The sequence below is a fragment of the Theropithecus gelada genome, chromosome 20 (assembly GCF_003255815.1).
Source record: "Theropithecus gelada isolate Dixy chromosome 20, Tgel_1.0, whole genome shotgun sequence".
Taxonomy (NCBI): domain Eukaryota; kingdom Metazoa; phylum Chordata; class Mammalia; order Primates; family Cercopithecidae; genus Theropithecus; species Theropithecus gelada.
The window spans coordinates 51,515,549-51,536,769 of record NC_037688.1 but is presented as its reverse complement, the minus strand read 5'-3'; the positions used below and the strand labels follow the sequence as shown (position 1 = coordinate 51,536,769).

General features: G+C 62.5%; 2 protein-coding genes across 3 annotated transcripts in view; one reads left to right on the top strand and one right to left on the bottom strand.

Moving 5' to 3' along the window:
- Window positions 1-1,026: 1,026 nt before the first annotated feature.
- Window positions 1,027-17,272, top strand: TELO2 (telomere maintenance 2). Of its 2 annotated transcripts, none has more exons than XM_025369805.1 (21): window positions 1,027-1,287; window positions 1,951-2,286; window positions 3,017-3,294; window positions 4,980-5,048; window positions 5,304-5,451; window positions 7,586-7,688; window positions 8,426-8,494; window positions 8,678-8,819; window positions 8,895-9,031; window positions 9,902-9,981; window positions 10,134-10,244; window positions 10,552-10,640; window positions 10,824-10,915; window positions 11,160-11,276; window positions 11,446-11,517; window positions 11,910-12,101; window positions 12,684-12,775; window positions 13,397-13,496; window positions 13,751-13,815; window positions 14,054-14,169; window positions 16,642-17,272. In XM_025369805.1, the coding sequence occupies exons 2-21, from the start codon at window positions 1,952-1,954 to the stop codon at window positions 16,746-16,748; spliced, it is 2,514 nt and encodes an 837-aa protein (XP_025225590.1). In that variant the 5' UTR covers window positions 1,027-1,287; window position 1,951; the 3' UTR covers window positions 16,749-17,272. The 2 variants fall into 2 exon arrangements, with proteins under 2 accessions (XP_025225590.1, XP_025225589.1); XM_025369804.1 differs by having other exon boundaries at window positions 1,033-1,287; window positions 1,916-2,286.
- IFT140 (intraflagellar transport 140) overlaps window positions 17,246-21,221 on the bottom strand; it is a 105,936-nt gene continuing 101,960 nt past the window's right edge. Inside the window, exon 31 of the mRNA XM_025369803.1 lies at window positions 17,246-17,947. Within this exon, the coding sequence (XP_025225588.1) occupies window positions 17,741-17,947 (207 nt within the window). The 3' untranslated portion in view covers window positions 17,246-17,740. The remainder of the gene's footprint in view (window positions 17,948-21,221) is intronic.

Genomic DNA, 21,221 nt, shown 5'->3' with positions numbered 1-21,221 from the left:
GCTTTTCCCACATCCATCGCTGCTGAAATGGTGCCTCCTTAGCCTGTCTTCCTGGATTGCCCCCCTCCACAAAGATGAAGCTCCCCAACACTCTGGTGCAGTTTACAGAAGGCACTGCATGTTGTAAACGTTCAGTGTCCGGCTGGCCAGGCTGGCGGCCACAGCCACAGGTAGTACGGAGCCCTTGAGATGGGGCTAGGGCCAGTAAGGAACTGGACTTATGGGCGGGCGAGGTGGCTCACGCCTGTAATCCCAGTACTTTGGGAGGCCGAGACCGGTGGATCAAGAGGTCAGGAGATCGAGACCATCCTGGCTAACACAGTGAAACCCCGTTTCTACTAAAAAATACAAAAAATTAGCTGGGCGCGGTGGCGGGCGCCTGTAGCCCCAGCTACTCAGGAGGCTGAGGCAGGAGAATGGCGGGAACCCCGGAGGCGGAGCTTGCAGTGAGCCAAGATTGCGCCACTGCACTCCAGCCTGGGCGACACAGCCAGACTCCGTCGCAAAAAAAAAAAAAAAAAAAGGAACTGGACTTACTTAACTTCGGTTAATTTACAGAGCCACATGCGTCCAGCGCTTACCTACTGGTCGCAGTTTTAATTCCACGAACTGGCCTCACGGAGCCGCATTTGTTCGTATCTGACGTGATCTCAATCGTTCTTTTACTTCCTTGTGCTCCGTGTTTCTCTTACTGGCCTCTGACCCTTGGAAGCAGGGCCTTACACTCGGAGAAGAGGAGCCAGGCCTGTCTTGGTAAACATCTGCCGTAGAGCGAACGCTCGGCGTTCTGAGACAATGTGGGACCCGGGGCGGAGGGAAGGGACGGCTGACATCACTGCAGGGTAGGGAGGACAGGGATGGGAGAAACTGAGGCGAGGACCGACCACCCTGGCTCAGCGAACCCAGCACGCAGCCACGTGGGGAGGCGCGGCCCCGCCCTCAGGCCCCGCCCAACGCAAAGCCCCACCCACGCGTCAGGCCCCGCCCGTCCCACCGGCCCCGCCCCATCCAGGCTCCGCCCCGTCCCGGCGCAGCGCAGGCGCAGAAGCGCCCTGCCGCTCGGCGTCCTCCGCAGATTCGTGCTGCGAGGCCCGCAGGGACCCGCCCCAGAGGCTCAAAAAAACCCGCGGCAGCTTCGCCCGGACCCAGGAGCTCGTGCTCTGGGCCAACCGACTGGGCCGCGATCGCGTTTCGTCCGGGGCCGCGGCGGCCGTGGGGAATCGGCGGCAGCGAATCGGTGGCGCGCGGGGCCTGAGCGCGCTGTAGTCACCCGGGAGCCGGGTCCAGGTCGGGTTGGAGGTTGGGGGTCGGGGATCGGGGGTCGGGGGTCGGGTTGGGTCGGGTTGGGCTCCGGCTCTGGATGGGTCGGTTCCAGGTCGGGGAGGAGTCCGGTCAGGGTCCGGGCCCGGGTCGGGGGCGGGGTCCGCGTGCGGGTCCTCTAGCCCCGAACCCGTGTTCCCCGCAAGCTGTTGGTTTCCAAGGGGCGGAGGAATGGCGACGGGAGCCACCCGTCACCGCTCAGGCAGCCAGAAGGGCCTGCAGCTCCCGTGGGCCGGGTTTCCCGCCTTGGGTGCGAGGACGCGTGGGGCCGCCCTGTGCCCGGGGAACACTCACCAGCATCCCTGGCCTCCACCTCCCTGTCGCGCTAGTGGCCCTCCCGCTTGTGACAACTGAATGTCCCCTGGGCACAGTGGCCCGGGTTGAGAAGCCCTGCAGTGGGCGGTAGCGTGGGGGTCCCAGCGGAGGAGCGAACTCTGGGTGGAAACCGTCAGGCACTGGAGGGGAAGGAGGCGGGGCAGGGTTGGGTGGGACCAGGGGTGAGGGGTGTGGGGTCCTGGGGCGCTCAGAGAGGGGCTTACTGAGCGTGTGTGGATTATTTCCCTGCCCCAAGCTGAGCCCCGTGTCCATGCCACAGGTTGCCTTCCCGTGACGCCCAGGACTGTCCTGCAGGATGGAGCCAGCACCCTCAGGGGTCCGACTGGCCGTCCGGGAAGCCATTCAGACCCTCTCATCTTCGGAGGATGGCGGCCACATCTTCAGCACCCTGGAGTCCCTGAAGCGGTATCTCAGTGAGATGGAGCCTCCAGCGCTCCCGAGGGAGAAGGAGGAGTTTGCCTCGGCCCACTTCTCGCTTGTCCTCAGATGTCTTGCCAGCAGGCTAAGCCCGGCCTGGCTGGAGCTGCTGCCGGACGGCCGCCTGGAGGAGCTGTGGGCCAGCTTCTTCCTGGAGGGCCCGGCGGACCAAGCCTTCCTGGTGCTGATGGAGACCATCGAGGGCACTGCCGGGTGAGTGAACTGGGCCCATTCCGGGGTTGCCGGTAGCCTCAGAAGTGATGAGAGTGGTTTAAAGGACTGGACCAAGAGCCTCTCTGGTTCCTGTGAGGGGCTAGAGAGAGAGCCTGTGCATGGCTGAACCTCTGAACAGAAGAAGCGGTCTCTGTCTGTCTCCTTGGTGACAGGAGGTACCTGCCGTGTCTCACAAAGTCCTTCGCTTGCTCCTCGTCCGGCTGTGTCAGAGAGGGATGAGGCGGGACTGTTCACATCCCAGGTGGCAGAGGCAGCCTGCCAGCTGGGGGCGTTCCAGGTTTTCTAGGGGAAGCACAGCTGTCATCACTGACACGTGTCCCATGTGGACTCCCAGCCCCAGGTGGCTCCCAGGCTCAGCCTCAGATCACACTGCAGTCCTTGCCAGGACGCTGCACCTTGAGAAACTGGGTTTTCAGAGGCTGCTGTGATCAAAGCAAGCCCCGAGTTATCCGCGTCAGCAGCAGGGGAGGGCTGTCCAGTGAGACTCCAGGTTGGGGAAGCCGCCCAGGACCCTGAGAGCTCTCACACAGTAATTGCAGATATTTAGGAATGGATTAACAGATGTTCCCGTTTGGCTTGTGGTTTTGGACTTCGCGCTGGTTATGTTGTTGGGGCTACCTGTGTAATCCGGGCTGCTGGTTCCTTGTGGCGGGAAGGGGGCTCCCAGGATGGGGTTTGGGGGCTCTGCCCAACATGCCCATGTCTTCAGCCCCAGCTTCCGGCTGATGAAGATGGCGCGGCTGCTGGCCAGGTTCCTGCGCGAGGGCCGACTGGCAGTGCTGATGGAGGTGCAGTGTCGGCAGCAGACGCAGCCCGGCTTCCCCCTGCTCCGGGAGACGCTGCTGGGCAAGGTGGTGGCCCTGCCTGATCACCTGGGCAACCGCCTGCAGCGGGAGAACTTGGCTGAGTTCTTCCCCCAGAACTACTTCCGCCTGCTCGGCGAGGAGGCTGTCCGGGTGCTGCAGGCGGTCGCGGACTCTCTCCAAGGTGAAGCCCTGCCTCGGGGACCCCCTCGCCACCCGTCTTTCTGGGCCGTCGTCCCCTGCCACCCTCTGGTGCCTCACGGCCTCTGGAGACTTGGGAGTCTTTGGGTGGTGTCGTCAGGCAGGTGGGGACATCCCTGTCCCACACAGTACTGACCGGAAGGGCTCATCCGCTGTGGGCTGAAGTCCGCTGCCCTCCACGTGGGCTTCTCTTGTCCCTGCAGTCACTGCTGGTTTCCGGGGCCCAACTGTGCTGCGGTGGCAAGGAGGGGGATCTCGAGGCTCTCAGGTCTGGAGGCAGATGCTGGCGGTGCCCTGGAGAGCGGGTGCTGTGGGAACGGCTTCACCCGCCGCTGGGCTGCAGGGCCCCGTGAGCGCCCATACTTGCTCTGTTTTCCCTGGGGCGTCAGAAGGCGGCCGCCGCGAGCATGCATTTCACTAGCGAGTAGGAGGCTGGGCCGGGGGCCTGCATAGAACCCAGAGCGTCTGCCTGTCCCTGCAAGGTGACCCCTTACTTCTTTCGCTTTTTTTTTTGTTTTTTTTGAGACGGAGTCTCGCTCTGTTGTCCGGGCTGGAGTGCAGTGGCCGGATCTCAGCTCACTGCAAGCTCCGCCTCCCGGGTTCACACCATTCTCCTGCCTCAGCCTCCCGAGTAGCTGGGACTACAAGCGCCCGCCACCTCGCCCAGCTACTTTTTTTGTACTTTTTAGTAGAGACGGGGTTTCACTGTGTTAGCCAGGCTGGTCTTGATCTGCTGACCTCGTGATCCACCCGTCTCGGCCTCCCAAAGTGCTGGGATTACAGGCTTGAGCCACCGCGCCCAGCCCTTCTCTCGCTTTTCCCAAGCTCCAGGCGACAGTTCAGATGCCGGTCGAGCACCTGGGTCCGGCCTCCACCGCTCCACATGCAGCCCCCACCTTGTTCTGAAAGGGGCACCCTGGGGTCCTGGAGCAGCTCAGCGCCCCTTCAGAGCCCAGGAGGGAGCCGGGACCCTCCAGTCCCTGCGTGGGGCCTGTGTGGCCCAAGCCCCCTCGTCTCACCCTGGGGGTTCCCGCAGCAGCCTCCCAAGCCCTCCCGTCCTTTCCGAACGTAGCCCGGGCTCGCAGCTGCTGCTCTGCGGGGCCGATGTGTTCAGGAGGCTTTGGGAACATCCAGGACATACGTTTGGGGTTGACTGGGGTCATCCTGGTCCCCACGCAGCTCCGTGGCTGCCGCCCCCCCCGCACCCCAGCTCTCCCGTGGGGCTGGTACGGCCCGGCCCTTCTGGTTCCCTACGTTCGCTGGCGTGCACTCCTTCCCTGCGGCGGCCGCGGTGGTGGTGCTGCTGCAGGGTCTCATGCCCGGCTCAGGGCCCAGGCCTACCCTGCGTGGCCGACCCAACTTGGCCGGGCCCGGTTGGTGCCTCCTCTCCTTCCTCGGCAGTGTCATGCCCGTCCCGACCTCCTAGAACCGTCGTGACGGTGAAGCGGGCTAAGGCGGGTGAAGGTTTGAAAGGGTTGTGATTTGCTTGTCACGTCCCGCACACTCCTGTTGAGATTTGCTCGGGGGCTGACGTGTGCCGGCCGCTGTTGTGAGTGAGTTTCGCTGTCCGTCGGAGTCCGCCTGACCGAGAGCAGCTCCCCCCACACCTAGATGTTCTTTTGTGCCCTTCCCACCGGCCTCCTCATCAGGCCTCCCTTTCTGTCCCAGGTGGCCTGGATTCCTCCGTGTCCTTCGTGGCTCAGGTCCTCGGGAAAGCCTGCGTCCACGGGAGGCAGCGTGAGTAGAGCCGCCCTTCCTGCCCGCCCTGCGCCGGCCCGCGCACCCCGTCCGCCGTCTGCAGAAGGCCGAGAATCCCTCCTACCCCGGCCCTCTGTGGGGTCCCCTTGCCCGGTCCTGTCCTGGGCCCCTGGGGTCTGGGGCTCCGCTGTGCTGACTGGGGAGCTGTGGGGCTATCCTTGCTGGACCCACACAGCCCCCGGACACGAGGCAGGTGCAGCTCCCCAGGCTCAGGTCCTCCGTCTGTCCCCTCAGAGGAGATGCTGGGCGTGCTGGTGCCCCGGCTGGCAGTGCTCACCCAGGGCAGCTACCTGCACCAGCGCGTCTGCTGGCGCCTGGTGGAGCAAGTTCCGGACCGGGCCATGGAGGCGGTGCTGACCGGGCTGGTGGAGGCCGCGCCGGGGTAAGCAGCTGGGCTTTCCTCCCGCTGCGCTGGCTTCTGGGGGTCTGGACCGCCAGAGGCTGCCTTTCCTTCACGCTGCTTCTCCTGGGCGCCGTGCTGTGGCTGGCACCCCCATGTCGGAGCCACAGGGTGTGAGTGGTGCCCTCTCAGTTCCTGCACGTGCGGATGGTGGCCTCTGCATCAGAGAGTCCCTGTCTCTTATGAAATAGCGTCGATGCTGTGAACAGCCTAGCTGTTTACCTACAGGCCTAAAGGCGCCGGACTTCGGGGCGCCCACCCCGTCCTGCGCCTGTGGTCCCCCATGGCACACACATGCGCCACCTCCAGGCTCTGCCATGGTGACGAGCAGTGACTCACTTCCCCACGTCTTTGTGCAGGAGAATCAAGGTTGCATTTCTGGAAGCAGGACTGCCAGCCATTTAGCCCCCCACAAACCCTGCCAGCTCGCCTGCTTCAGACGTCTCCCCTACCCCCAACGTGTGCGAGGACGCACCTGTCTCTGCCCAAAGTGTTTCCTCTTCTTTTTTTTTTTTGAGACAGAGTCTCGCTGTCACGCCCAGGCTGGAGTGCAGTGGTCCGATCTTGGCTCACTGCAAGCTCCGCCTCCCGGGTTCATGCCATTCTCCTGCCTCAGCCTCCCGAGTAGCTGGGACTACAGGCGCCACCACCATACCTGGCTAATTTTTTGTGTTTTTAGTAGAGACAGGGTTTCACCATGTTAGCCAGGATGGTCTCGATCTGACCTGGTGATCCACCTGCCTCGGCCTCCCAAAGTGCTGGGATTACAGGCATGAGCCACTGTGCCTGACCTTTTTTTTTTTTGAGGTGGAGTCTGGCTCTGTCGCCCAGGCTGGAGTGCAGTGGCACGATCTCGGCTCACTGCAGCCTCCACCTCCTGGGTTCAAGTAATTCTCCTGCCTCAGCCTCCTGCGTAGTTAGGACTGACTACAGGTACCCGCCACCACGCCCGGCCAATTTTTGTATTTTTAGTACAGACGGGGTTGTGCCATGTTGGCCAGGCTGGTCTTGAACTCCTGGCCTCAAGCAATCCACCTACCTTGGCTTCCCAAAGTGTTGGGATTACAGGCGTGAGCCCCTGCACCTGGCTGACTTTGCATTCTTGATTCTGGGTGAGGGCGTGCATGTTTAAGGCATTTGTATTCTTTTCTCTGTGAACTATATAATCATATAATCACATTCTATTTTACAGTTTTGTTGTTGTTGTTGGGGGTGATTGTTTTTAGAGACAGGGTCTTGCTCTGTCTCCCAGGCTGCCGTGGTGCGATCATAGCTCACTGCAGCCTTGACCTCCTGGGCTCCAGCGATCTTCCCACCTCGGCTTCCTGAGTAGCAGGACCATAGGTGCGCGCGCTCATACCCAGCTAATTTTTAAATTTTTTGTAGCGACAGGGCTCACTTTGTTGCCCAGGCTGGTCTCAAACTCCTGGTCTTAAGTGATCCTCCTGCCTTGGCCTCCCAAATGTTTTTTTAACTGTTACGTCTTTGTGTGGAATTGTAAGTGATGAGTGAGGGAGAAATCCAGCCATATCTGTTTCCACACTGGCTGGAGAGACTTGGGCTCTTTCTGGAGACCCATAACCTCTCACTGGGAGGACTGTCTCAGTCTAGACCGGGGGTCTGCAGGCGACTTGCACAAAATTTGGCCCGCTGCGTGTTTTTGTAAATAACGTATTTTTGGCACCAGTCACGTTCATCCATTTACGTATTTGGCTGCTTTTGGCTACAGTGGCAGCGTGAACTGGCTGTGACACGGCTGTGTGGCCCCTAAACCCGGAACACGTAGGCTCTGGCCCTTTACAGAAAAGCTTCTGCCCCGGCCCCACATGAGGCACTGACCTTGGGCTGGGTCAGCCAGGAAGGAGGCCGTGGGGCGCGGACCCGCCTCCGCCCGGGCTGGGGCGCAGGTGCTATCTGGGTTGTCGCATTTATGCCCTGGAGAAGGGAGGATGAAGGCCCAGCTCAGGCAGTCGGAGGATGGAACCAGAGGCTCTCGGCTAGAAATTGGCAGGCCCAGAATCAGGCCAGAGTCTGTGGGCATCAGAATTCATGCTCTCTCACTCCTTCCTGCCTCCAGGCCGGCTTGCATCTCTGGTCCCCTGACTCTGTCTTGCAGGCCTGAGGTCCTGTCGCGACTGCTGGGGAACCTAGTGGTGAAGAACAAGAAAGCCCAGTTTGTGATGACCCGGAAGCTTCTGTTCTTACAGTCCCGGCTCACGGTGAGGACGCCACGGAGGGTGCGGGCTGCTGGCTGCCCTAGCACAGCAAGAATCGCTGCAAAACATGGGGTCGGAGCAGGGGTCTGCTGCCTGGGAGACCCTGCCCGTGATTTGGCGGTGGCCGGCAGGAGTTGGCGAGGCCGCGGGTGCCTCCTTGCCCTGATGACAGACCCTGCTGTGACAGGCGCTGAGTGAGGCTTCTCATGTCTCTTAATCCTCTAGACTCCCGAGAAGCCACCTGCCCCAGCTGCGTTCTGTGACGGGGGCTTGAGGGGGGGGGGGGGGGGGGGGGGGGGATAGGTCAGGTCACAGAGGAGGTTGTGCACTTCCCGGACTTGTGACTCCCGTCCCCATGGCCTGAGCCCGGAGTGGGTGAGCCAGGGCCCCTGATTCCCGGTCACTTCTTGCTTCACCCTCCTCCTTTGCTCACACGAGAACTTAAGATGGCGAGTCCCCACCCCAGCACGGCAGCAGCTGCATCCCTTGTTTTTATATGGGACCGTTTTATCACGTTCAGTTCGAAGGAATAGAGGCGGGTGGGTCACTTGAGCCCAGGGGGCAGCTTCTGCAGGAGGGGAGGGTCCCGCATTCCAGGAGGCAGCGGCCGCCCCTGTGCTTCTTGTCTGTCTGCTGCCCTCAGTCCGGTCCTGGTCCTGGCACGGCTCTTGGCCTTGGGAGCCCCGGGCTGGCCAGGCGGCAGCCTCGGCCTGGTGGACAGGCATGTACTTCTGTTGCAGACGCCCATGCTGCAGAGCCTGCTGGGCTATCTGGCCATGGACAGCCAGCGGCGCCCACTCCTGCTGCAGGTACGAGCCTCTTGGCTCTCCGTCCCCTCGAGGCCCTGGGAGAAGAGCTGTGCGGGGCCCACCTTGGGGGCAGGCAGGGTGAGGCTGGCTGGGCTGGCGCCATAGCTCCCTCAGTGGCTGTGGGCCTGGCGGGAACAGCCTGGCCCCCAGCCCCACCCAGTCCTGGGCCATGCCACCTGCCAGGTGCTGAAGGAGCTGTTGGAGACGTGGGGCAGCAGCAGTGCCATCCGCCACACCCCCCTGCCGCAGCAGCGCCATGTCAGCAAGGCCGTCCTCATCTGCCTGGCGCACCTCAGGGAGCCGGAGCTGCACGACAGCCGGGATGGTGAGCGGGTGGTTCGGGCTCCCCCCCGGCCCTGGGCACCCCGAGATGCTCAGGGGGCCTGTCCGGTGCTTGTAGAACTGCTGGCCAGCATGATGGCAGGCGTGAAGTGCCGCCTGGACAGCAGCCTGCCCCCCGTGCGCTGCCTGGGCATGGTTGTGGCCGAGGTCATTAGCGCCAGGATCCACCCCGAGGGGCCTCCCCTAAAATTCCAGGTGAGCGGGCCGTCTCCTCCATGTCCCTGTGTGGCTGGCCTGGGTCTCTGAGTGGCTGCCTCTCTAGCCCCAGGGTCACTGCCTCTGCCCGGGGTCCAGACCTGGGAAGTGTCTGTGTTGGCTTCTCGCATGGCTGAGGCTGGAAGCTGCGGCAGGCTCTCAGCCCTGAGCTCCTGGGGCCACACAGGGTCGGGTGAGCACAGGGCCCCCGGGGGGGCTGCACAGGTTCACAGACTCTTTTCAGATGGGGATCTGGGGGAGGCTGGGTTAGGGAGCCACCCGCTGTGGTTCATCTGGCCCGGGCTGCAGGGCAGCCAGGTCGCTGTGGGTCGGTGGGCGCGGGTGTGGTCGGTGGGCGCGGGTGTCAGCGCCTCTCTGCTGCCTGCCGTCTGGTGTGGGCGGCTACCTGGCCGTGGAGGAGCCCTGTCTGCCTTCAGGCTGTGGCGGTGATCGCCTGTCCTCTCATCTGCTGAGACCCTGGGATCTCTCTGGGGCATTGGCCTGGCGGGAGGCCCCGCTCCTTCGGGAGGGACCACGGCCCCCACCTTTGAGCACACCCAGTGCTACCGTTGGCCTGAGGTGGAACCTTAGAAAGTCGCTTTTGAAAAGACACGTGGTTGTCCAGGGCCCAGCCACTGAGTGAGACCGGGCTGCGAGGGAGGCTGCAGTGGGTAGTGGCTCCCGCTCGGGGAGGGGCCCTGTCTGGGGGAGGGGCCCTGTCTCGGGGAGGGGCCCTGTCTGGGGGAGGGGCCCTATCTTGGGGGAGGGGCCCTGTCTCGGGGAGGGGCCTTGTCTGGGAGGTGGGGGCCCTGTCTCGGGGAGGGGCGCTGCAGCCTGGCAGATGCCGCTGAGCCTGCTCCCCTGCTGTAGTACGAAGAGGATGAACTGAGCCTTGAGCTGCTGGCCTTGGCCTCCCCACAGCCTGTGGGTAACGGCGCCTCGGAGGCGGGGTGAGGGTCTCTGCACCCCCGGGACCCCACCGCTATTGCTGAGGATTCCACTGCCGGGTGGGAGCGGGTGAAAGCCTTTGTTTTGGTCCTGTGAGTCCTGAGACCAGAGGCTTGAGCGGAATCTAAATGATTTGTTCCTTGTTTCCTTAAAGCACCTCCCTCGCTCCAGCCACGGCAGAGCCCCCTGCAGAGACCCCCACAGAGATCGTGGATGGCGGCAGCCCCCAAGCACAGCTGGCAGGCTCTGACTCGGAGCTGGACAGGTAGCGGCTCTGCCACCCCAGTGGGTAGCGTGCAGGAGGCCAGGAGGCGAACCCCTCACACTCCAACCTGTGGCCCCGTGGGGGGCTCCCTGCCTGCTCCAACCTGCGCCCAGTGGGGGCTCCCTGCCTGCTCCGTCCTTGTTCTCTTTTGTCCTCATGGGAGGGCTCTCAGCTCCCAGCTCTGCTGCAGGTGCAGGGGCTGAGGTGTGAGGTCCACATCTTGGGGTGGAGTGAGGGGTTGGCTCTGCCGTTGGGCACTTCTTCTCACAGGCCGTGGGCTGTTTGTGTCTGCTCTGCCCTCCCCCAGCGATGATGAGTTTGTGCCCTATGACATGTCGGGGGACAGAGAACTGAAGAGCAGCAAGGCTCCTGCCTACGTCCGGGACTGTGTGGAAGGTGGGCACGGGCCCCTGGAGGGCCTTGCTGGGCTGGGCATGGGTCTCGCTCACAGCCTGGTTCTGCCTCAAGGGGTCACCAGGAAGCCCTGGGCCCAGGGTGGCAACCGTGCTGCTGGCTCTCACGGGCTCAGGATCTGGGTCAGGGCTGAGGCTGACCGAGGCCTATCTGGGTTCTGTGCAGCCCTGACCACATCTGAGGACGTAGAGCGCTGGGAGGCGGCCCTGCGGGCCCTTGAGGGCCTGGTCTACAGGAGCCCCACAGCCACTCGGGAGGTGAGTGGGGGGCGGGAATGGGTGGGGAGGCCCAAGATGGTAGCTCCCTCAATGCCGTCTGTGTCCTGGCCACTGAGGGTGACATCTGGCTCCCCTGTGTGACTCAGGGCTGCTGCCTCTCCCAGAAGGGCCATGGCCTGGGGCCTCTGCCGGGGTGGGTGGCTCAGGCCCTGTGAGTCTCGGTGAGGCCTCAGGGCGGGTGGCTGGGTCCGGCAGTTTTTCCAGCCCTAACCCCTGTGTGCAGGTGAGCGTGGAGCTGGCCAAGGTGCTTCTGCATCTGGAGGAGAAGACCTGTGTGGTGGGATTTGCAGGGCTGCGCCAGAGAGCTCTGGTGGCTGTCACGGTCACAGACCCAGCCCGGGTGAGTCCCCGCACCCGTGGCCCCGGCCAGTGCAGGCGCAGCGGGAAGCGCTGGGAGCTGCAGTGCCTGAGGCTCGGTCCCATGCTGGAGCTGGCTGTGAGGTGCCTGGAGGTCGCCCTGGGCAGACCTCAGATCCCGGACCACAGCAGCCTCTCTCCTGTGCCCTCAGGTGGCTGACTATCTGACCTCGCAGTTCTATGCCCTCAACTACAGCCTCCGGCAGCGCATGGACATCCTGGACGTAAGTGCCGCCTCCTCCGCCGTGTTCTGAGGTCCACCCGCCCGTGGCATGTGCCACCGCGGCGTTGGCTTTGCTGTGGGGCCGGGTTCCTGGGAGAAGGGCATGCGTTTGTGGTGTGGCAGGACTGCGTGGCTTTAGGATGAGGCTGCGCTGGGCCCTGGGCACGTTCTCATTTCCTGGAGCACAGAGCCCACCTTCCCCACTTTCCCGCTCCCAGGACGCGGTCGCTGTGAGATACGGGGAAGTGATTTTCTCCTTGTTCCCAGAACGCACCTTCCCCCGGGCGGCGAGGGCCCCTGGGCCCGTGTCTGAGGCTTTGGCTGATGACTTGACTCTTGGGAAATGTTCTTCCCTGGAGCAGTGGCGGCTGCCTTGGGCCTGTCTCCCTCCAGGTGCTGACTCTGGCTGCCCAGGAGCTGTCTAGGCCTGGGTGCCTCGGGAGGGCTCCCCAGCCTGGCTCCCCGAGTCCCAACACCCAGTGCCTGCCAGCGGCAGCCGCCTCTCAGCCTGGCAGTGCCGTGACATCCGACTGGCGGGTGCTGGTGGAGGAGCGGATCAGAAGCAAGACCCGGCGGATCTCCAAGGTTAGTGGGCGCCTGGTCAGCTCACGGGCATGGGGACCGCGGGTGGGCGGGAGGGGCGGTCAGACACCTCCAGGTGCTGTCTACGGCGAGGGGCGGCCGCATTCGCAGGGGATGGTGCCTGTGCCGGGATTCCGGAAAGGCAGGTCCATGGTTCGCGCCGAGGAACTGGACCTGGCTGTCGGGGACCCAGACTGGGCTTGGGGACGTGCTACGAGACAGGTGCCCTGGTGGTGCTCTGTCCTCAGAGCGTCTGGAGATGTTTTTGGTTGTCGCTGGCGGTGGGTTGGAGACCAGGGAGGCATCCTGCAGTGCCCAGGGCGGCCCCGCCATGACGCTCCTCCAGCCCTGAACGTCCTGCCTGCAAGGTCGGGAAGACTTGGTCTGCTGCCCAGGCATTGGCCGTGGAGCCCGAGTCCCGTCACCAACCCCGAGGGGCCTGGGAGCTGGGCGGGGCTGGAGGAGTGGCCCAGGGAGGCAAGGCGAGGCTGGGGTCCACGCTGCTTTGTGGGATCCTCTCGGGGTAGGGGTGCTGTGCCCTCCGCCCAGGCCTGTGCCTCCGTGAGCGCCATGTGTGTCTGGCAGGGTGGCCCGAGGCAGGGCCCAGCAGGTGGCCCCAGCAGATTCAGCTCCGTGGCCGGCCACTTCTTCTTCCCCCTCCTTCAGCACTTTGACAGGTGAGTGGGTGTTCTGTGGGCCTGTGGACGTGGGGGACAGGGACCCTGGATGTACCCCTGTGGCCAAGAGGTTTCCAGGCTGGGGTCTGAGTGGGCTTGGGTGTGAACAGGGCTGCGGCTTTGCTGTGGCTTTTTGTAAGCCTGTGTTAAGTGGCAGGGAACGTTCTGGAAGGTTCCTCTGTGGTTGAGCTTTGCTGTGAGGTGCCAGGCGTCTGCTCTGATGCTGGGCTTGCGGTATGGCCGGCAGTGCTGCCCGCACGTGCCTGACGCCACCAGCCACTGGGCCCTCCTCGCCGCCTCCTGCCTCAGCCGGTGCTGCTCTGGCCCCAGGTTCAGGGCGTGAGGCTCTCGGGATGGCAGAGAAGTGTGGGGCCTGAGTCATGGTGCAGCAGGGGTGGGGGGTCTCGGCGTTGGGAACTCCTGGCCCAGGCGGGCTTGTGCCAGACAGCCCTGCAGGGGGAGTGGGCACCCGGGAACGGTCCTGCGGTCTCAGTGCAGGCAAGGTGGTGGGCGCAGGAGGAGGGGCGGTGTGGGGCTCCCTCGGTCTCCCGCGGTGGCCCAGGATGTTGGGGACCTGGCCCTGAGGCGCCCCTGCACCTTGGGCTCCATCCTGTGCTCTAGGCCTGTGGTGACCTTTGACCTCTTGGGAGATGACCAGCTGGTTCTCGGAAGGCTGACGCACACCTTAGGGGCCCTGATGTACCTGGCTGTTAACACCACGGTGAGCCGGGAGAGGTTGCTGGGCGCTGGCCTGCACTGCCCGTGGATCAGGAGTGCTCCTCAGCCTCACCTGCGCCCGGGGATGGGTGTCTGAGGGAGGAGCTGCCTGTGTGGGCCCCCAGGCAGCGGGAGCATCCCCTCGGCTGTCAGGCAGGCCCTGTCCCTGCTGCTGCCCAGCAGCGGAAGCTGCCCGTGGGTGCTGGGATGTGGGGACGGCGTGGGGACCCCGCTGACTGTCTCTCTGCTGGTGTCCAGGTGGCTGTGGCCATGGGCAAGGCCCTGCTGGAATTCGTGTGGGCCCTTCGCTTCCACGTCGACGCGTGAGTGGCCTGTGGGGTTGGGCCAGGCCAGGGGTGCAGGTAGACACAAGGGTCTCATCGTGGGGGCCCCATGGAGCCTCGAGGTGACTGACAGGCAGCCTGGCCTGGTACTTCCCAAATAGGAAATGTGCCAGGCAGGGCCGCAGCGTGGGTGGTCCACCGCACTGGGGGAGTGGGAGGTCTCCGTGGCCTGGGACGTGGTCCCTGCCGGTTTCAGCCTCCACCTTTCTGCTGGCAGCTATGTGCGCCAGGGGCTGCTGTCGGCCGTCTCCTCCGTCCTGCTCAGCGTGCCTGCCGCGCGCCTGCTGGAGGACCTGCTGGACGAGCTGCTGGAAGCCCAGTCCTGGCTGGCGGGTAAGTGTCGGCCCAGGCTCTGTGTGTGTGTGTGGCGCAGCTCCTGCAGGCTGGGCCTGGGCCAGCTGGCTGGGAGCCGGGCCTCTCATCTGGGGGGCACGTCCCTCTCATGGACATCCCGAGGCACGTGGTGGCCCCGGTGTGGGGAATCTAGTGCCTGGTTCCTGTTGTGGCCGCTGTGGAATCCTGCAGGGGAGACGAGGGAAGACACCTCCCTCCACAAATGGGCTTCCTTCTGAGAAAGCCACCAGGACAGCCCTGCAAGCCCAGAGCCCCTCCCTCAGGCTCACCTGGGGAACGTTTTGCCACTTGGCTCCCTCCATATATGTTCTTTTTATTTTTAAAACGTTTATGTAGTTTTTTGAGACAGGGGTCTTGCTCTGCTGTTCAGGTTGGAGTGCACTGGCACGATCTTGGCTCACTGCAGCCTTGAGCTCCTGGACTCAAGTGATCCTCCCACCTCAGCCTCCTGAGTAGCTGGGACCACAGGTGCACAGCACCACAGCCTGCTAGCTTTTAAAATAATTTTTGTAGAGATGGGGTCTTGCTGTGTTGCCTGGGCTCATCTGAAACTCCTGAGCTCAAGCAGTCCTCCCACCTCGGCCTCCCAAAGTACTGGATTATAGGCATGAGCCACTGCGCTTGGACCCTGTAAAAGTCAATCGTGAACGTTGTAACCTTTGGCCTTTCGGTACTTGAGCTGGGCCTAAGGACAGGCCGCCATGACCCCTTGGGACCCACACAGGCAGAGTGTGCAGGCCGGAGGTGCAGCCACCCCCGCACTGGCCTGATCCTGGACCCTGCTGGGGCCCCTCTGAGCCCCCACACACCCGCCTCCCTGGGCCCCTCTGAGCCCCCGCCCACCCATCTCCCTGGGCCCCTCTGAGCCCCCGCCCGCCCGCCTCCCTGGGCCCCNGCCCACCCATCTCCCTGGGCCCCTCTGAGCCCCCGCCCGCCCGCCTCCCTGGGCCCCTCTGAGCCCCCGCCCGCCCGCCTCCCTGGGCCCCTCTGAGCCCCTGCCCGCCCGCCTCCCTGGGCTCCTCTGGCTGGTACAGTCCCAGCACCTTTTGTTGTTTGCTTGCCCTTGTGGTCCAGTGACTGGTTTGTGGGGCACTTAGGGTGGGTTCGCAGCCCAGCCCCTGAACCAGCCTCGGTTTCCATGTGTTTGTCAGGAGGCTCCTGGGTGATGTGGGTCCTTCCCAGGGACTTGCGCTCAGGCCTCTGTGCTGGGGGACGCTGGGGGATGCTTGTGGTGAGGTCACCTTTCCCGTGGGGCTGGGCTGTGTGCCTCTTCTGTCCCGGCCGTCTCCCCTCTCCCCACCTGGGCGCAGTGCCAGTCTGCTGGGTGTGAACGGGTGTTTCCCACAGGAATGGAGCTGATGAGTCCCCGGGGATGGGCTGAGGAGCAGAGCATGGGACCGATGGACATGGGCAGGGCGGGCCCAGCTCTGCCCTGTCCCCTCCCAGGCCCTGTGCTCAGGGTGGCTGTGAATGTCTTCCCATGGAGCAGCTGGAGGGTCTTGGGCCGAAAGTGCAGGGAGCCTGTGCAGGGCTTTGCTTTTTTCAAGGGGGGTGCGGTGCCCCAGACACCGGTCTCTTGGAGCTGCCGCGCAGCCCCTCCTCAGCGTGCTCTCGCCCACTCGCCCTGCCTGGAGGAGAAGAGGTTCCCCCTTGGCCGGTGGAGCCACTGACAGGGCTGGGTGGGCGAGCACATTCCCTGCAGTCCCCAGCCTACCTCCTTCCCCAGAGACTTGGTGCCTGCCACGTCATCGTCTGGGGGCTTTGGGGACCTGAAGCACCAGGAGGAGCAGGGGGGCTCTGTCCCTCGGCCGATCCCGTTCCACTCAGGGCTGGTGGGGTCCGGGCAGGGTATTCTCCTTTCACAGGCACCTCTCCCAGGGGTCTACAGGTGCTTCCTCACCCTGCGATTCTAGCCAGTCTGGGGAGTAGTTGCGGCCAGCAGAGCCCTCAAGGCTCACCAGGCTCCAGGCTGCAGGAGACCTTGGTGAGGGGCCCAGCCCTGCGGGCAGCCGAGAACTCTGGCTCCGACCTGGCGGGGGGCAGTGTGCAGTCCCAGACACCCCAGAGGCCTCCCCACAGGCAGGGGGCACCTCCCGACGCCCACCACCCGGATTCCTAGGGTCTTCTACCTCTGACCGCAGCCCATGTCTGCTGTCCAGCACGGAGCAGGCCCTGCAGTGTTCGGGTGTTCCCGGGCTGTGTGCCCCACCCCAGGCCCCCTTCCCATGGCTGCCTGTCCCACAGCTCAGGGCAGCCCTCCGTGTACAGTGCTGCCTGCACAGAGCCTGTGGCACGCAGGACGTGGCCTTGGGGAGGGTCCGGGCTCACTGCAGACCCAAGCCCCCTTTCTTCTGTGGAGTCAGGCCTGGCGGGGCGGTTCAGGCAGACTGAAGACAGGAGGGAGAATACGCCCTCCATGCTGCCTCAGCTTTGCTTGTCACTCTCCGGCAGACGTGGCTGAGAAAGACCCGGACGAGGACTGCAGGACGCTGGCACTGAGGGCCCTGTTGCTTCTGCAGAGACTCAAGAACAGGCTCCTCCCACCCGCATCTCCCTAGTCCCTGGAGGCCTCCCCAGGACCACCCCCGCCGGCAGCAAGGAAGGTGGCCGAGCAGCGGCCTGGAGCAGCGGAGCCAGGCTTTGTAGCGAGGTCAGGTCGGCGGCAGCATCCGGTTCGGAGAGTGCAGATGCAGGAAGGCCCGGCCTGCCGCTATTTATAGTGCAGCAAGTCTGCTAAAAATACACTGGGCCTGGGCACTGCCCGCCGGGACATGGCAGCCTGGACGTGGGGCTGTGGCCAGGGCCGTGGGCGTTGCTGGTGGGGTTGACTCCTCCAGTGAGGGCAGAACCAGGCTGGCAGGAGGGGAGGACAGTGTACCTGCTACTCAGAGCCCCCAAGGCACTCCTGTGAGCGCCACCAAGCAGGACAGAGCAGCTCTTGTCCCAGGTCCCTTGGGCTGAGCGCCGTGTCACCAGGAGAATCGTGCTTGCGGCCCAGGCAGGGCGTGTGGCTCCTGGATGGGCTTGTGGGGCGGGTGGACAGGACACGGGCTCCCAGAAAATAAACTACTTTATTGGAATTGCAGGAGTGTTGGTGGCCGGTGGGCAGAGCCTAGCGGAGGGTGCAGCCACCAGGGCCCGGGTGTCCCAGCTGTTGCTCAGTAGCCGTGGGTCTTGCAGGAGTGTGGGGGGATGTGATGTGTGGGGGCAGGTGCCCCAGCCCTCCAGCTGCAGCTTCCTAACCGAGGTTCTACAAGTTTCTCAGGCTTTACAGTGTGTAGTTGGGAGAATATGATGGAAGGGTGAACCCGACTCCCTTTAAAGGAACGAATCCACAAATCTACGGAGCTGCCGGCACCCGGAGGCAGCAAGGTGCAGATGGGGCACAGCCTCTGCCGGCCTGGGCCGCTGCGTTCCCGCCCAGCTCTGTTGCGTCTTCCATCACAGACGTGTTTTTTCCCAGTGAAAAGGCTGGCTTTGCTGCAGCTGACTGGAAAATTCCAGAAGGTGCCTTCCTGCAGCAGCACGCTGGTCCTGGGGCCCAGGCCCGTCAGGGGTCGTCGTCTGCCTCTTCCACCACCTCCTCGTCCGGCTCCCTGGGGTCCTCCATGCTGTTGTGGCAGACCCGCTCGGGCACCGTGCGTGGCAGCGGGAGACCCAGCCCCTGGTGCACGGCGTCCACAGCCCGTGGGCTCACGTAGTAGGACATGTTGGCCAAGGGAAGCCGCCGCCGCATCTCCTCCAGGAATCTGTAGGCCTGGGGCAGAGGAGCAGATGTTACTCAGCTTTCCTCAACAACCGGGCACAACTCTCTGCCCGCAGGCCAGGCACATGCTGCTGCCCCTGGAGGCGGGTGGGCTGCCTCCCTGCTGGAGGACGCAGTGCACTGAGGCTTCCCAGTGGTGATGGGGGGATGCGGTGCCCGCGGACCGCACGTGTGCCATGTGTGGACGGTTAACAGGAAGCTTCGGTTGGCCTTTCAGCTGGAAATGCAGAGCCAGGGCCCTGGAAAGTCCTCAGCAGCTGTGCACAGAGGCCTGCTCCCCCTGCGTGTGCGGGCAGAGCCTCCCGGGGCGGCAGAGGGCCTGTGTTTTGCACTCAAGTCTTGGGAGTGGACATGCATGTCAGACTGGAGGGCAGGCAGCAATATCTAGTGGTTTGTCTTGGGTATTATTATTGTTTTGAGATGGAGTCTCAGCTATGAAGATATAATAAGCTTGTTGGATGGCCCCTCCCATCACCCGGCAGCGGACCTGTATTTAAGGAAGGCCTTAGCTGGGGTGGGCGCTGGTGGAGTGCAAGCCTTCCACGCAGTCACGAATCAGAGGGTGAGGGCAAACATCTACAACTGAAAAGATGCTGCCCCAGATGTTGACAAACCACTCTGCCATGTGCCGGGCACTGTGCTGGGGACACAGGGGACACAGGACATAAGGACACAGGAGAACAAGCTTGGCTAATGCTGTAGCGGGGAGTCCAGGTCAGGCTGAGGTCCTGCAGTGGCAGAATTCAGAGAAGGGTCGGCACAGGGAGAGAGGGAGAGGAAGGAGCTGGCCAGGGTCGAAGAGGGACCCTGTGGTCATCAAGGGCCAGTGTCCTCCTGATGCAACCAGGGCCTAGCGTGTGTGACTGCTCTGTGTGCAGAGCTAGCTTTGGAGAAGGCAACGAAGTGGTTTCCAGAAGGCAGGCAGAGGGTGCGGAGGGCAGGTGAGGGGTGGTGGGGGGCAGGACGGGTGGCGTAGGTGGGTGAGGGGCGGTGGGGGTCAAGACGGGTGGCGTAGCTGGGTGAGGGGTGGTGGGGGGCAGGACAAGGGTGACAGGAGTGTTGTCGGTCTCCAGCGTCGAGTGTGTGCGGGCTGTGCTCAGATGATGGCGGGAAAACTGAGCAGATGTGGGAGCCGTGGCCGGGTGAGGTGGTGCATGTGGCCCTGGGCGGTGCTACAGCAGCCGTGAGGGAGCGTGTGCCTGGCCTTTCTCAGTTTAGCTGGCCTTCTTGGTTTCTTTCTTTTTTCTTTTGCATTTCGAGTTACTAAATCCCATAGGCTTCAAGCAACCATAGAGACAATAAAGAAGTTGGTGAAATATTTAAAATGTGGATTTTCTGTTAATTTTGAGGATATAGCAGTCTGGGCATCTCTATAGTCCAATTTTGCTTTTATATGTAAAACTATAGTTCTCCTAGAAATAGAAACCCTGCTGGAGCAGGGCGCGGTGGTGCACACCAGCCACTCAGGAGGATCCTTTGAACCTGGGAGGCTGAGGCTGCAGGGAGCCGTGACTGTGCCACTGCACTCCAGCCTGGGTGACACAGCAAGACCCCGTCTCAGAACCAAACCAAACAACAACAACAAAGAAACCTTGTTAGGATTAGACTGAGTTGTTTTTCCAGCAGCAAAAGGGGCCAGTGGATGGAAGTGGAAGGGCGCAGAGGGGCGTGAGCAGCCGGATCAGGGAGTCTGTGTTTCACGGGGCTGACCCTTCAGCCCTGAGGAAAAGCCACTGCCGGGGAGCTTTCCTGTGAATTCTGGAGACTGCAGTCCAGTGAGGCCCACACAGTCACCAGCATGTTTCTCAAGTTCGTTTCTCAATACTCAGTTTGTGAGCCCCGGGAACTATCTGCTAGGGCAACACAACTGGTGGGTACGGAGACCCTGCAGGCATCGGCAAAGCTGCAGGGTCTGACACAGGCAGGTGTGTGGAATTCTGTATGTTGGCTACAATAGAATTATGGTTGAAAAAGAGGCCGGGCACAGTGGCTCACGCCTGTAATCCCAGCACTTTGGGAGGCCAAGGCGGATGGATCACAATGTCAGGAGATCGAGACCATCTTGGCTAACACAGTGAAACACCGTCTCTACCAAAAAAAAAAAAAAAAAACAAAAATTAGCTGGGTGTGGTGGCACTCACCTGTAGTCCCAGCTACTTGTGAGGCTGAGGCAGGAGAATTGCTTGAGCCCGGGAGACGGAGCTTGCAGTGAGCTGAGATCGCACCACTATACTCCAGCCTGGGCAACAAAAACCAGACTCTGTCTCAAAAAAAAAAGAAAAAGAATAAGAAGAGAGTTCTCACGTCTCCTATGAGAGCAGCCCCCTCTCTAACAATCACAGACACGTGGAAAGGCACTGGGGGCAGCTGTGAGCAGGCTGATGCTGGGAGCGGGTGGCACTGGGCCGGCTTCCTGCTTCTCATAACTTTGTTTCGTTTGTTTTTTTTTTGAGACAGAGTCTCACTGTCTCCCAGGCTGGAGTGCGGTGGCGTGATCTCAGCTCACTGTAAGCTCCACCTTCCGGGTTCACGCCATTCTCCTGCCTCAGCCTCTCGAGTAGCTGGGACTACAAGTGCCTGCCACCACGCCCGGCTAATTTTTTGTACTTTTAGTAGAGACGGGGTTTCACCGTGTTAACCAGGATGGTCTCCATCTCCTGACCTCATGATCTGCCTGCCTCGGCCTCCCAAAGTGCTGGGATTACAGGCGTGAGCCACCGCACCCAGCCGCTTCTCACAACTTTCTGCCTCAGGGTAGAAGTCAGGGCCAGTGTGGGGATCAGAGAGCCACGTAGAAGCCTACCCTTTTCCAGGCTTAAAGAACCAGAATCAAGATTTTTGTTGACCACAGCAGCTGGAATGTGAAGGTGGAAATGTGGGGATACAGCAGGTCATAGAGGGGAGCCCAAATCCTGGGCATACCCTGCCCTCATCACTAGTTGCTCCCACACTACATGTGAGGCAGGGGAGGCGCAGACTTTAAGATGGCCAACTCAAGCTACCAGCAAGGATTTCAGCTGCTATCCACCACAGGGGAAAGAGTTTCTACTCAGAGCTGAGCAAAGGTGATTGCCTAATAAAACGAACCAAAAAAAGCAAAACTCTTTGGAGGAATGTAACAGAAGCCAGAGTCTCTACAATGGATTATCCAAAATGTCCATGATACAAAAAAATGACTAGACATAAGAAACAGGAAAATTAGGCCGGGCGCGGTGGCTCAAGCCTGTAATCCCAGCACTTTGGGAGGCCGAGACGGGCGGATCAC